Raw genomic sequence first — 14,887 nt, forward strand, 5'->3', positions numbered from 1 at the left:
AATGCATGTATCAGTCACCCTAGTAATACAAGAACAAGTGTTCTGGAAACTGGTGAAGCACTTTGCAAAGCAGATGGGAATGAACTAATTGCTTGTGGTGTGAATTATAAACACAGAGGAGACCCTGAATGGAAGTGTAACATGGGCACCCCAGACTAAAGACCACTCTAAATCTTCTATGTGTACCAAACAAAGCTTTTGCTGTGCATTGTATGAGCAGATTTGTTCCATATCTTTCCTGTAAAAAAATATTTTAGAGTTGTGTTTTCTACAGTGAACTGTCTTAAACAGGCTTGATGCCTTTAGGGTTTGTCTAGTGCCTATCTTACAAAGGATGCAAGATTAGCCTGATCACACGTGGTGTCAGAAAATCATTTTAAGCAGTTTGCAAGGGAAGCTTGTGAGCGGGAGGAGCAGCTCACTTGCTGTGGAATGAATTGGGAGCTCGTTGTGAACTGAGCCTCGTGGGCCTGAGCCTTCTAGAGATGTTTCAGTGACATGTATGGCCACCGGGAATATTGGCACTGTTGGAAAGTTCTATGATTGCACTGTTTGTAGCAGTGACTTTTCATTCTGCAATATGAATGTGGACAGGGGACTTCACTTACACGGAGGTGAACTTTTTGCTTGTTACCACAAGCAGTGGAGCAGTGGTTGTTACCACAAGCAGTGCAGCAGTGGAGCCCTTCAAGCATGCTCTCAGTCAACAAGCATATGTAATAATACGAGTTGGAAGAGGAGTGTTCTTGTAGGGCTGTCTGTTGGGAGAAGATGGTTATGAGTTTTTCGGTTGCACCCTGTGCTAGCTTTTTATCTGAATTGAGTCAGTTCTCACCTAGCCTCATCCCTTGGTATTCTGAAAAGGTATTCTGAAAAGGTTTCCTTATGCTGTATGAACAACTACAGGGAATAGATCTGAAGTAGGTCTGAGCAGCTGTATCTGGAGACTATTTCCTTTAATGCCTTGCTTAAATAAAATCTCTTGACTTTCCAGTTCAATCCATTATCTCCTCTGTACTCTCTGGATGTGCTTGCTGATGCTTCCCACCGAAGATGCTCACCAGCACACTGCACCGCCAGGTAACTCTGCTCTGTTGGGGTTGTCTGACTTTCCTCCCATACTTCCCTTCAGGAGTACTACGCAGTCTGAACAGTACTCACAGGCCTGGAAGTTAATGCGCTTTTCCTTGTGAGGCCTGTGTTCAAACTTAGCATAGAGCATACCAATGCAGCTTAGCTGGCAGGCTCTGTACTCTAAGCACTCAGGATATATTGAAACAGTGTGTGACAGACAGGCAGAATATACTGTCTTTTTAGAAATAAATGTGATCTGTTTCTCATTGTGCAACGAGTTTGCTGCGAGTCTGTTGTGTAGGTGCAAATGGGCAGAGTATTGTTCCCCAATATTCAAATCAGAACAAGATGAGAGGGAAAGTGCTGACAGACTAGTGTGAGTGCCTTGCTGAGGCATTTTGGTATCCTGGGTGCCTAAAATAGACTCTCTGAACAGATTCAGAACTCACCTGAGGTGACCTCCAGTGGCTTGGTATCTTTCTCTATTGCAGTTTAGATCTGGTCTGGCCAAATGTTGGGGTTAACATTTGAATCTGCACGGTTGGGGGTTAACATGCTCTTTGGGCACCTTTTGCTGACTAATCCTAAATGAAATCCAAGTGTTGGTCTTGGAGGTGACTCATGTTCTTGTGCTGCAGGTGACTGTTTAAAGGTAAGGTTGAGCTCTTTCACTGTACAAGGAGACAGACTTGCTTGGGGGACAGCTCTGCTTACATGCTCGTACGAAGGACCAAATCTGAAAGAACTGTCTGGACTTTAAGCTTCATGGTTTTTTTTTCCCCCTTGTTAATTAGCAAATAGAGCATGAAAAATGTACTGAGGTTGTATGTGTCTAAACGAAAGCTTGGCACCCACCCAGCAAAGCCTCTCCTCCCACTGGCTACTGCAGGGAATTTTGTGATGTCGCACCATGACCTCATGCTGCTGTAGCCAGCATGCTAAAGCTGGAAGGGGAGGTAGGGGGAAGGGAGGGAAATCAACTCTTAAACAGTCAGCTGGATGAGAATAAAAAGAATCCAGAAGATTGTGCATCAGCAAATTGGTTCCTTTCTGTGCTTTTGCCCCAGTCTGGGGATGTTTTGTGCCTGTGAAGCAAGAAGATTAATTGACCTCTTCATCTGCAGTGAGGATAACCTTTCTTGTGCCTCAGGTGTTTCACTTTGTGCTATGCAGAAATTACAGGTGAGACCAGCTGTTTCCTGTTTGTCCTCTAGAAAGGAGATCTGGACAGCTCCTGCCCACAAATTTGAACATAGCAAAGTTCTGCCTTTATGATGATCAGTGAAGGGCTTTTCCAAAACTACTGAGTGTTGCAAGAGATTTCTGAAGCTGGAGTGATCATGTTTGCTTGGTTTTACTGCATATATAGTCTAGTTAACCAATGGACATATGCTTGGTTCCTTCCTCTAAGGAGCAGGTGACTGCTGTCCTGACAAACAATATCCCTGATGAATTGTTACTGAATGTTGGCAGAGAAGTTGTTTGTCTCATCCTAGCAGTGACTGCATTTTTAAGCGCCTGTCATTTGGAAAGCATTTCGTTATTATGGTGTGAAATGTGCTCATCTTTGGTGGGGTTGGGGGAGTGGAGGGCAACTATGGTAAGAATAAAAAATGTTATATGGCCCCATAATGTGGCAGGGATTGAATTCTTTAGTACAAGGTGCCTGTTTTATGTAAAGATGCTGCCAAGGGCACAGAAGGAAATCGATTCCTTCACAGGTATATTCTCTTAACAATAGTAGTTCTTTAGGTACTAAGAGCTAAGTCCATTGGCAGTCCATTTGCTTACAGGAACTTCAGGTGATCTCTGTAAGCTCTGTTCAACCATTGCCCCGGTTAACCTCTTCCTCTTTTTTTTCATGGACAGAGTCAATTCCAGCAGTTTGTGCTTTAGTAAGGTCCTAACGGCTTGCATCTTGTCCTCAAGAAACTCTACTCAGAGATTTGTCAGAATGGGGTGGGCATACTAATGCCCTGAGAATTATGTGAAATAGAAGAACCCGTCTTAATATTGTTTCTTCAACTTGATGCCAACTGTGTGATGGAAAATTACCTCTCTGCTAATCTTCTGCTAACACAAATGTGTCCGATGGAGTATAACTACCAGGTGGAGTCTGCCCCCTCCAATGGAAATGTTTTCTTTTCCTCTGTGATGGATTTTGGTGTAGTTCATCTGGACGTGCAGCATGTCACTGGTAACCCAGTGCTTCATTTAACCAGATCTGTTGCTCAGAATACTGAGCGCAGATGGGGGTGTTCAAGAAAGGCTTTTCAGTGTCAAGGAGGAAGTTCTATGTATGTGGAGGGTTCCTTGGGAAGTCTTATTTGAAAGGCTGTGTGAATTGTACACTACCAAGATTACCTTTCTTGCTTTATGTCTGTGATGAGAAGAGATTTCATTCAAAGTGTGTGCATAGCACTGGGAATTTCACACCCATCATTAGAAGCAGTTCTGTGTGTGTGGTGACTGTTATCATTAGTGGTATAATTTTATTTTGTGAAGCGAGGAGAGTTTCCTGCTTTCTTGCAGTCCTCCCAAGGGACAGCTGGTGTATTAATTTGCTGTATTGCCTCCTGGCTGTTCCCAGGCTGTTTTTCCTCTTCATCATGGAATTTTTAATGGCCCTGCTGCCTCTCGGGAGGCATGCAAGGAAGAGTACCTCGGGGATCTCTTCCTTTTTTCACATGCCTATAATTACTCTCCTTTAAGAGCACAAAGCGTTTGCTAATCATGTCTTGTCTGTTAAGGTTTCTGCTTGACGATGCAGGCTGTTAAAAGCAGGCTAGCAGAGACTTGCATGGACAGCCCAAGTGATCCTTCCCCTCTTTACCCTCTACCCATTTGCCTCTCTGGGTGAAAGGAGTGGTCTGTACAGAATTTTCTTCTTTAAGTCTTTAACTCTCCTGAAGAGGATTTTGTACAGGCTCAAGCAGAATGTTATTAGATTCTGGGTATCCAATGGCTCTATCAGTGGAAAGATGTTATAGGTTGTGGGTTGGTGGAATGTTATTCCACTGAGGCAGGATGAGAGTTTCAGAAGAGCCTAGAGCCAATGTTCCCTTCAATTTAAGTTTTAATAACAGGTAGAACAAGAGAGGAAGGTAGAAGATGATAAATTGTCCCTAATGTCACTTGTGGTTTGTCTAGCCTTGAAAATAGGGCTATGGGTGAAAAACTTAATTAAATGCTCTGACCGGGGTTTATAAGAAAAGTGGACCTCAGTGCCCAGTGAGATGGCAAGTAGATGTTCAAGATGAAGATTTGAAGAATTATGTTAGAGAGACCTCTGAACAGTTCAGCTAAATCCTCAAAGAAATGAGGAATACATCATTTGCACGCCCTCTCAACTAATATTAACCATAAACCTAGAGGCTTAATTGGGTTTAGAAGCAAGACTTGAATCTTGCCTGGAACATGGGATAGAAATCCAAAAGGGTTGGTGATCATCTTCTAGTAAACTGCCAGTTGTCCCAAACCCTGGATTTGTTGGTGCTTTTGGAGTGAAAAGGCTTAAAGGTCTCTAATTCTAGTTCTAGCTCTAGAAATATGCATGTTTAAGTAAATTCCTTTTTTTTTTTTTTTTTGCCTCTGTGCAGAGATCCCGGCATTTCTGCCTCTTACCCAAGCATGTGGAAGTATAGGGATTGCCTGCAATGTCAAGCCTTTCCTGAGATAGCTGAATGAGTGAATGATTGTTCACAGGTTTGTGTTGTCCCACTTGACCAGGACAGTGTCTTGCTCATTTCATGTGACCTATCCACACATCTTCATCTTCCTGGAATGTCTGTATATAAAACTGTCTTTGCTGCTGACTGCTTTAGGTATCTTTCTCTCCATTTTTTTTTTTTTTTTACCAGTTAGCCGGAACACTTTCATGTCTTCCTTTGCTTCTAAAGCCTAGCTAATATTCCAGTTGGGGATATAACTGAATTCTTCTGACAGGCATACAGTGAACAGCAGCTATCAGCCTAGTGTCATGTGCAGTTGTGTAAGGCCTAATGCTTCCATTTTGGTGAATCCTAATTCTCCAGAGTGAAAAATAAATTCCCCTTGGCTTCAGAATCTTGTTTACTTATTCTCTCTTTCTTCCTCTATGAAGCATGTTCCCATTGTGAAATCCATGTACTCAGTAGGCCTGGCAAATATTAGGGCTGTTTCTGGCACATGTATCATGAGTCAGTATGAAAATAGTGAACACAATATATGGGATCACATCATCTCTATTCAGAACACTTACTTGGGAAACTAGAAAAAAATGTGTTCCCTCTTGTTAGAATGCTTACTTGGGGAACAGAGTGCAGCTGCATGAAGGCCCGTGACATTCAGATGATTTAAGAAGTGGACTGACCTGTTAGTGATTTTGAAATCTGAAAATGTGCTCTAGCAGTTGTCTCATGAGGCTCTGCGGGGCAGAGGAGACTGCTGCAGACAAATATCAGCGTAGTGATGTGGTAACAGGAGCTACTTGAATGGCAGCTTTATATGCAGACTGGATGAGCAACTTGTATTGATTTACAAATGTTGTGTGCAGATCAGACTTTGGTGCCCAGCTGGGTCTATAGTTTAAAAGAGGATGAGGAACTCTGCTCTTACTATTAATTTTGTGAAGCCACCATAAACAGCCTCAGGTAACACTTCAGGGCTTAGAGGAAGAACCTTTCATTTGGCCTATGTTTGCTGGGAATTCAGCATCGCAACTGCAACAGCTGGGCTGTGTGGAATTCTTTTGGTAGCGGTTTCCTTGTTGAACATTTACTTTAACATGAGGATAATAGCACCCCTTGTTTGTATGACAGTAGATTAATGGCTACCTTATTTTCACTACACAATCCACGTGCTCTGCATCTTCCAGGGACAGGGGTAGAATAAAGATTGTCAGCAGAGAAACTGAATAATGTTAAGATTACAGTGAGAGGCATATACCCCCAGGTGTCTGATAATGCCACCCCTTTCCAAGAAGGCCACAGACTGTCCCAGTTAGCTGTGCAGGCTCTTCTTAGAGGCATCTGTTATGAGACTGAGGTGTATTTTACCCTGGATTTTGAGTGGACATCATTTTACAATCTAGACTTCTCTTTACAGATTGAGAAGGTGTGAGGGGCCTGATTCTTTCAGTCAGGTTCTTTGTGAACTGATGTCTGCTTGTGCTCTGCATTGTTTTCCACAGATTGTATTGTTTGCCAGTCTTAAAACCTACAAATTTTCCATTTTTACATCTATGACAGGGTTAAACAGTAGCAAGCTCAAATGACCCTGGTAGTCCAACATGCAGTCAGCTTGAACTGTAGGAGTGAAATAGGACACTCCAGTGTATGCAGTTACAGTTCCTTTAAAGAAAATAAAAATAAAACATCATAGAATAAATATGTCGAAGAGAAAAGAAAGGAAGCATTGCTCAAAATACTTCTGACACATTAAAGACAACAGTGAATCCCAGCTTTGTGCATAGCAAAGCCTGCTTTTTCTCCAGTGTGACCTGCATGCAGAATCAGGTACCTTGAGTGCTATGGTACAAACAAAAGATAAGAAATTACCCAGGAAATACGGATTTAGCTTATGATTTAAAAAAAAAAAAAAAGGCACATCGCTGTCAGAAACAAACTATATTTTTTTAATATAAAACCATTTTTTTCTGTACATATGTAATTTTTCATTCATTAACTACTGTCAGTGAGAGGCCACAGTGTTTGGTTGTATATATTGTGGCTACCCAGGTAGCTGTACTTTGGAACCTTCTTTGTGTCTCCAGATGTGTTCTGCTTTTTCTCTTCCCAGGGTAGAATTTCAGTCCTTTCTGGACTATAAGGTAGGTTTTCTGTGGTCACCTATCAGATCCAAGAGTGACTGAGCACTGCAACTTTGTTTTTACTTATGATCCACCAGCCATCGTCCAAAAGTTATCAGGCAATTATTTACTTGTTATTGTTTGTGCAACATCAAGGAAATTATAGAATCCTAGCAGAAGAAATAGAAAGCCAGTAAGGATGGAGTAAGTACCGTTCTACTTTTCTCAGTTTAGGCCCAAATCTGTCATCCCACCAAACTCTTTACCTCTGACTTCTTCGCAGAGGCTTGTGACAGTGTACCAACGTGTATTTGCTGTCACCCTTTGCTCTTGGTCTTGTTCTGTTTTCTCTTCTGAGTCATTTTGAACTGTTCAGAGGAGTTGTTAAAACTCACCTTTCACAGAACAACTAATTCATTGTTGCAGCCTGTAACTGAGATTTTCACAATTCATAATTCAGCCTGTCCGATGTTAGGTGGTATGCTATGCGTACCCATTGCCTTACATTCCCGGTGCTGGTGTTTCTAGGAGTCTGCTGTTAGACTGGTATTTGCCAACCTATTCTCTTACCAATATAGCACCTGTGTTCAGGTTAATAATCATAGAATCATAGAATATCCCGAGTTGGAAGGGACCCATAAGGATCATCAAGTCCAACTCCTGGCACCGCACAGGTCTGCCCAAAGTTTAGACCGTGTGACTAAGTGCACAGTCCAATTGCTTCTTAAATTCAGACAGGCTTGGTGCAGTGACTACTTCACTGGGGAGCCTGTTCCAGTGTGCGACCACCCTCTCGGTGAAGAACCTCTTCCTGACGTCTAGCCTAAACTTCCCGTGCCTCGGCTTGACATCGTTCCCACGGGTCCTGTCACTGGTGATTACAGAGAATAGGTCACCTGCCTCTCCACTCCCCCTCACGAGGAAGTTGTAGACCGCAATGAGGTTCCCCCTCAGCCTCCTCTTCTCCAGGCTGAACAGGCCCAGTGACCTCAGCCGTTCCTCATACGTCTTACCCTCTAGGCCCTTCACCATCTTCGTCGCCCTCCTCTGGACACTCTCCAACAGTTTTACATCCTTTTTGTACTGTGGTGCCCAGAACTGCACACAGTACTCGAGGTGAGGCCGCACCAGCACAAAGTAGAGCGGAACAATCCCTTCCCTCGACCGACTAGCAATGCCGTGCTTGATGCATCCCAGGACATGGTTGGCCCTCCTGGCTGCCAGGGCACACTGCTGGCTCATATTCAACTTGCTTTACAACCCCCAGATCCCTCTCTGCAGGGCTGCTCTCCAGCGTCTCGTCGCCCAGTCTGTGTGTATAGCCAGGGTTGCCCCGTCCCAGGTGCAGGACCCGGCACTTGCTTTTGTTAAACTTCATGTGGTTGGTGATCGCCCAGCTCTCCAATCTGTCCAGATCTCTCTGCAAGGCCTTTCCACTCTCATCTGAGTCCACAACTCCTCCAAGTTTGGTGTCGTTGGCAAATTTGCTCAAAACACCTTCTAGTCCTACATCTAAATCATTTATAAAAACATTGAAGAGGACTGGCCCTAAAATGGAGCCTTGAGGGACCCCACTAGTGACCATAATCAGAAATTGAAAGGTGTGTTAGCTACCAAAGAATGCATATTTCATAAAATGTGCCTCAGATACCCTTCCTGTCCATGTCTTAATGAGGTCTATCATTCCTGTGTGCGTTCTTCTCTTTCTTCCTCTACCAAGGTGCCTACCACCTGGAGATTCCCTGTATGCAGATTTATGGTGCCCATAAAGTGCACCAACCACTTGAAACTGACACTTTTACCACCAGGGCAGTCAGAGCCAGTGAGTAATCAATAGGTTCCTGATTTACTGACTGGAGTCTGGGTGATCAATAAGGGATAAACCTGAATGAAATACATGTTACAGAGACAATTTATGACCTCTGAGCCTTTGTGCGTTAGAGGCAGGGTTGATAGATTCAGCATCCTTGCTACTAGTCTCCAGATGGAGTACAATTTGCCCTTATTTTTAGTACAAGAAGGGATTTTGAGATTCTCAGATTTTCTTTTTTTTTCTTTCGTTCTGTGTAATTGTGAGGTAGAGGTAGATATGGTCTGAGCATGGATCTGAGAACCAGGAGCTCTAATTCTAAATTTAGCTGTAACATTTGTGAACAGGGAAAAATTGCATAAAGTCACTTAGAAATGATTGTGCATACTTTCTTTGTAGTTTGTAGTGATTATCTGCCAAGGATCAGTTAGCTTATATAGCGTAAGCTCATAAAATTAAAAGTGAACCTTTTCTTTATTATGTAATAAGATTATTTGGATTGTTGTATGTAATCATAAAGTCATCTAGTTAGTAATCTAATCTTATAACAGTGATGCTAAATAAAAACCTGATGTTCCACTTGATTGACACTATATTTTCCTTGGGCTATGTGTGCCTAAATGTTTCAGAATACATTGTAAAACTGTGCCAAAACACTATTTGGCTGCTATCACAACCATGTACAAAAACACTTTTTTAGCATATATGAGGTCACTTACAAGTTAGTCATCTATGTGTATAAACAAAGGATTTGTATGTGCAGTCTCCAGGTGTGCTGGTATTTTTCCAAGCCCTTAGTTCTGATTATGTTAATATGTGCTCCCAGAAATTAAGGATTTGAAAAATTGGCCCTCAGTGGAATTTAACACAGGTTAAAAAATTTTAAACTACTCCTTAATGTCAAATTAAGATGACAAATCTTGTAGAACTTCAAAATTGTAGTTCAGAATACAGAATGGTAGCTATTTTGTTGTTTTCTTTCTTATTTTGTTATTGCATGCTTGTTACAGGTAAGTAGGTAGACCCAGTAGTATTCAAACAATTTATAGTTTTGGCTTGTACAGGAAATTTTTTGTGCTCCCTGCCCTGTTCTGTATAGCTACAACAGGAAACTTCCTATTTGCATAAATTCAGCTTCTGAAATTGTATATATTACAAATATGGTGTTTTTTAAAATAAATTTTGGCATGAGGTATGTAGCTGCAATCTTTCCCTCTTGCTATTTGTAAAAGTTCAGCACTTGATAAATGTTCAGGAAAAGAAATCAAAATAAGCTTTAAAGACAGAAGCATTTCGTCACTTAATTGTCAAAATGTATATGGTTCCAATCTTTACACGATGTAAACACCTCACAGTCCTTAATGGTTTTTATTTGCACAGTAGTTCTGCATTTGTCACATCACATCTGATGCAGAGAGCAACCAAACAACTCGCCAAAGAAATTCTGTTATCTCAGACAAAGCAGGGGTTTGAATCCAACATCATCGCTAAATTATCCATTTGTATTCATTATGGATTGTATTTGAGAAGGTTCTCTGAACTGCTGCCAAGGCTGTCTTTTCTGAATTAAACTTCACTTCTTCCTAAGTCTAGAACTTGGAGGGTTGCTCTGTTCAAGCAAGTCCTAGTAAGGCAGGTTTCTTCTTAGTTGGCAAAGGGTTAAACTGAAGTGGTCATTGGTAGGCTTCAGACTCCACAGCTGATATGACTGGGACAGATTAAGCCTTTCAGCTATCTTACAGGTGCAGCAAGGCTATGATGCTGCAAGCCAGATTCAGCTGTTTTCACTGCACTTTCTATAAGGAAATCATCATTTTGAAAATTCATGAAACAGTTTTGCATTTCTAACTACGTGAACTTACAGTTATAGTGGAAATAGTATTCACGGACACTTGGACTATAGGTACTTCGTAAGATGACTAAAGTTTTAAATATGTTGTAAGCTAGTTTCTGAATAAGGGAATAAATATCTTGTAATTTCTTCAGTGCAACCTTGCAGACATTTTTTAGACTTGTATAGAAGTAATGATAGGGTGTCTCATATCTCTGCTTGATCTTGTCTTTACTTATGCAAAAGTTAGTTAAAAGTGAATACAAAACTAGATCCTTAAAATGCTAGGAAAGAATTATTATTTTGCTCAGTTTATGTTTGTGTGCTCTTAAAAGAAGTGTGAGCATAATGTTATGTTAACAAAAAATCTGAGGAAAACTTCCCTGAGAAGCTCTTGGTTCACATTGACTATTGATTAAGAGGCTGATGCGGAGGAGGGTTGGAGGGATGACTGGCCAGAGTTTTGTGGGAAGGTGACCCTGGAACAGAGTTTAACTGGCTGTTGTTTTAATTTCTCTGTAGGCAAGCAAATGTACACCTGGGACCACCATGTTCAAGGGACATCAAGAGGAAACGAAAGCCAGCTGCAGCCTCCACATCCAGCCCAACATCAGGTAACCTGGATTTATCTGTCTGCCAGCATGTCTAAAGTTGTGTCCCTCTTGGGCAGAGTGCCAGAGTCAGAACAGTCAAAAATAGCATTACCTTGATTTGGAACTAAAAATACAAGTGAGAGAAAGGCAACATGTAAGAGAATATCATGTGTTTTTTGTGGAGCATCAAAAGCTGCCAAGTAAACTAATCTTTTATAACGTGGCTATAGTAAGTTAACATAACTTAATGCTCCACTGTGCAGGGGCTAATAATCTGTTTTGCCAGAAGGTGTTATTTCCACTGTTCCTAAATTATGCAGTATATGGTAATAAGAAGGTGATTGGTGTACACAGTGTGTGCCTTCAGTGTTGGGCTGACATTAGCTGGTGGCTTTGTGCCCTTTTTCAGGGTGCCTCTGGACACTTTGGCAGGAGCAGAAATATGGTAATTTTTATATGATCATTAGCTGAGAAGACCTAACTCCCTTGGAGTTGTCTTACTGTTGTGGGTGAAAGTAGTCATTTTTTTTTTCTTTTTCTTGCTCTGGGGATGTAGTGTTTTCCTATCATTTAATTCTGGAAAGTGATTATTCATCAGAATCTTTAAAAGTGTAAATCCACAGAACACAGAAGGTTTTAGGAGACTGCCTTCTGGCCTTTCACCTTACCCCACCTCTTAAAATATTTTGCCTGCTATCAGTGACTGATGTTCTCCCAACTAGCTCATTAGGAAACTATGATTGTAATCCAGTGACAAAGAATTGGGTGAACTGATGGGAAAAATGGTGATGGTGAAAACCACGATGGCCAAAGAAACTGGTGATGAATAGGGGGAAATGAGGTTTGGGTTTCTTCATTTGGCTGGTAATAGACAGTAGAATAAAGAAGTAAGGATGAATGTTGTACTGTCTCTTCAGGTCATAGGTCTGGAGTGCAGACTGCCTAAAAGGTTTCATATTAAAAAAGAAGAGAAAAGAACATTAACAATCTGTTGCTCAGCAGAAGTGTTACTTGTACTTGTTATTGACAGTTTATTTAGGATGTCCTTTCCTAGCTTTTGAGCATCCCGTGTTAGGGTACTTCTGAAGTGAAATCGTTTGTAAAATTGTATATGGTAGCCACAGAATTTTAGTTCTGAGGTATTAGGTTTTCTTGGTATGAATGCAAGTGTCTCATTATGAGACATTTTTACCTATCTGTGTATCTTTTGTTCAAAGTGTAATTTCTGTACTGCATTGCTGGTCATGCTCTATAGGGAGAGCTTCTACTTTTATGCATGCATGTTTCAAAATATTATGTGCATTTTACTTAACTGACTAGGCAAAGTGTATAGTGAACGTCTTTTTACAGAGCTGAAGCTGCATCTGGAGTGGAACTCAGCAATGGAATATAGCACAGATGTCTGACAATCTTTTAGGGAGGAAGAGGGTGAAAAACAGTATTGCAAATTAAGGAAGGAGAGTGTAGTTGCTGGAATCTGGACAAGCTTGTGCTGATCATCAAGAGAAGAGTGCTGCAGGATCTTTAAAGGCAGAAATGGTAAAGAGCTCTGCCTTACACCCTGTTTCTAAACAGCCCCAGCAATGTTAACAGATGGGCAGGGTTTGCTACAGTGCTTGCAGAAAGAAACTCATGTGATAGGGTAACTGAAGCTGAGTCCTAGCTAACTTTCTACAGCAGTCTCTCAAATGCAGCTGGAGTACAACCTGGGCACGTAACTTGGAAACTTCTAAAAACTGATATTATTTCCATTGAAGGTGATCTGACTGCAGAATGACTAAATGCCTGAAGAAATAACCCAGGATTACTCTGCAGTAATGTAGAATTAACTGAAGCCTCTTAGACTTGTTAGACATTGGTGAGGCAGATATAGATTTTTTCTGCCTTGTATACACCTACTCATCTCTACATAAATGTCCTACCCTGAATTCCCCTGTCACTGAGGAATCATGGCAGCCTCATTTTCTCACTACAGAGGCTCTGTTTGTGGTGTCTTATTCCTTTTTCAAAATATGAAACATGGGTGAATCAGAACGCAAGCCAATGACTGTCACTGCAGGCGTACACAGTGTTGGATTTCTTCACTTTTAAATAGATTCTTAGCTGAGTCCAACTGCTCCCGTCTCACTTGTTGACCAGGTCCTGCTTCAGTGATCTCCTTTTTTGCAACCTGAGTGCCCCATGGAGGTGAAGGACACAGCCTGAGCTGGCTCCATCAGTCAGCAGAACAAATGGGCTTGCTCTGCCGAACATCGGGCCATCTCGGATTCCACCTCTTTTATAGAGATGAGTGATGAAGAGGGGCTCGTTCCGCTTTGCCGCTGTATTAATACACATCAGGGGCCAGCTCCCGGCACTAAATCACGCTACTGCATACATCTGTTATCGGACTCCTCACTACTGTGATGAACAAGACTGCAGATAGAGGCTTCCTCATGTCATTCTTTATAGGATTTTCCTAAAAGAATAAATAGCTCAAATCTCTGCCAACATTCTCCCCTGTCATTGTGATGAATTTAGCTTCTTTCTTAAACATGCAGCTACAAATCTTCCCCTGTCGCTTCCCCCGCCACCGCCATCCACTGAAAGTTTTGAGTTGAATTTGGCTGAAATCAGAAGATGCTAATAAAAGGAATATGAGATGTGGATGCTGGCTCACTTCTAATTGCAGGAGTGAGAGAAGGGAGCTGGAGATAGGTTTATTTGGGAGCTAAGCAAACTAGGTTTATTCCATGTCTTCTCACATGCTTTTATGACAGTAGTTATGGGTTCTGGTAAAGGATGCTTTGTTAGAGACCTTTGTGTAAACATCAAAAAACATGTATTGTTGTAGCAGAAGTGCCTAGGTCTCTATTGTTATAGCATTAAACTTCCATTATTTGTCCACCCTTTGAGACTAATTAGCCTAAATACCACAGCTGTGGTTGAAGAATAACATTTTGGAAAAAGGCCTGAATGTTGAGAGCAACAAAAAAAAAGTCAGAAAATTCAAAATTCACTTGCATGTCAGGGAGTGACTGTTACTACCAAAAATAAGTTGTCACATGCAAGTGTTGAGAGATATTGAAAATTAAAGTTAGTACTGTCTGTGCTGCATGATTCAGCAGTGTGTGAGCCCTAAAGCATGAAGCTTCCACAAAGCAAGAACAAAAGTCTGATTGGTGTAGTTTGGCAGTAGAATAAGAAAATCTGGCTGTGAGAAAGACTGGCTGTGCTGGATTAGATGAAAAATTCATCCAATTTATTGACCAACAACCATGCCTACGGAAGAGGAAAGTCTGTGGTGATAAAAATCCTTCAGACTTTCAGTGATCTAAGGCTAGGGGCTTCAAAACACAAGGATAGTGTCCTTGTGTTCAGTTAGGCTCAGCTTCAGTGAGATATATTTGGAATAATGTCCCCTGGGGCATAGAAGAGCTTGTTTGAGAAATACTTTTTAAAGCTTCCTTCTCATTGTAGTTATTCTCTAGCTTGAAAGGGATCTCATGAAGATTGTCACATCTGTCTTCCATTTGTCAGAGCAGACCACAAGTATAGATGGTCATGACGTATATAGTGAACGGTTGTCCAGCTTTCCACTGAGGTGTTCAGCAGTTGTGTGCTTCAGTCACCTATACACGTAGCAGTGCGTGTGGTAACTCACATCTTATTCAGGTACTGCAGTGGGGAGTCTGGACGAAAAATCCTCATAAATAGATTTTGTCTGTCTTGACGTGCGTTCATACTTGTAAAATAATTCAAAAAATTCTAAAAGGTAACAACTGCTTCTGAAACTGCGTATTAGAGAACAG

The 14,887-nt window shown here is 41.5% G+C and overlaps 1 protein-coding gene across 12 annotated transcripts in view; it reads left to right on the plus strand.

The window, feature by feature from the left end:
- Positions 1 to 14,887, plus strand: part of GPATCH2L (G-patch domain containing 2 like) — a 39,623-nt gene that overhangs the window by 15,605 nt on the left and 9,131 nt on the right. For 9 of the 12 annotated variants that reach the window (XM_080595621.1, XM_080595622.1, XM_080595620.1 and 6 more), the window contains 2 exons: positions 995 to 1,080; positions 11,026 to 11,117. In XM_080595621.1, coding sequence (XP_080451747.1) covers positions 995 to 1,080; positions 11,026 to 11,117 — 178 coding nt within the window. Of the gene's footprint in view, positions 1 to 994; positions 1,081 to 11,025; positions 11,118 to 14,887 lie in introns of those variants that run through there. The other 3 variants (XM_080595614.1, XM_080595613.1, XR_013952256.1) reach the window with 2 other exon arrangements.

This window comes from Anser brachyrhynchus, assembly GCF_964034855.1.
Source record: "Anser brachyrhynchus genome assembly, chromosome: 5".
Classification (NCBI taxonomy): Eukaryota; Metazoa; Chordata; class Aves; order Anseriformes; family Anatidae; genus Anser; species Anser brachyrhynchus.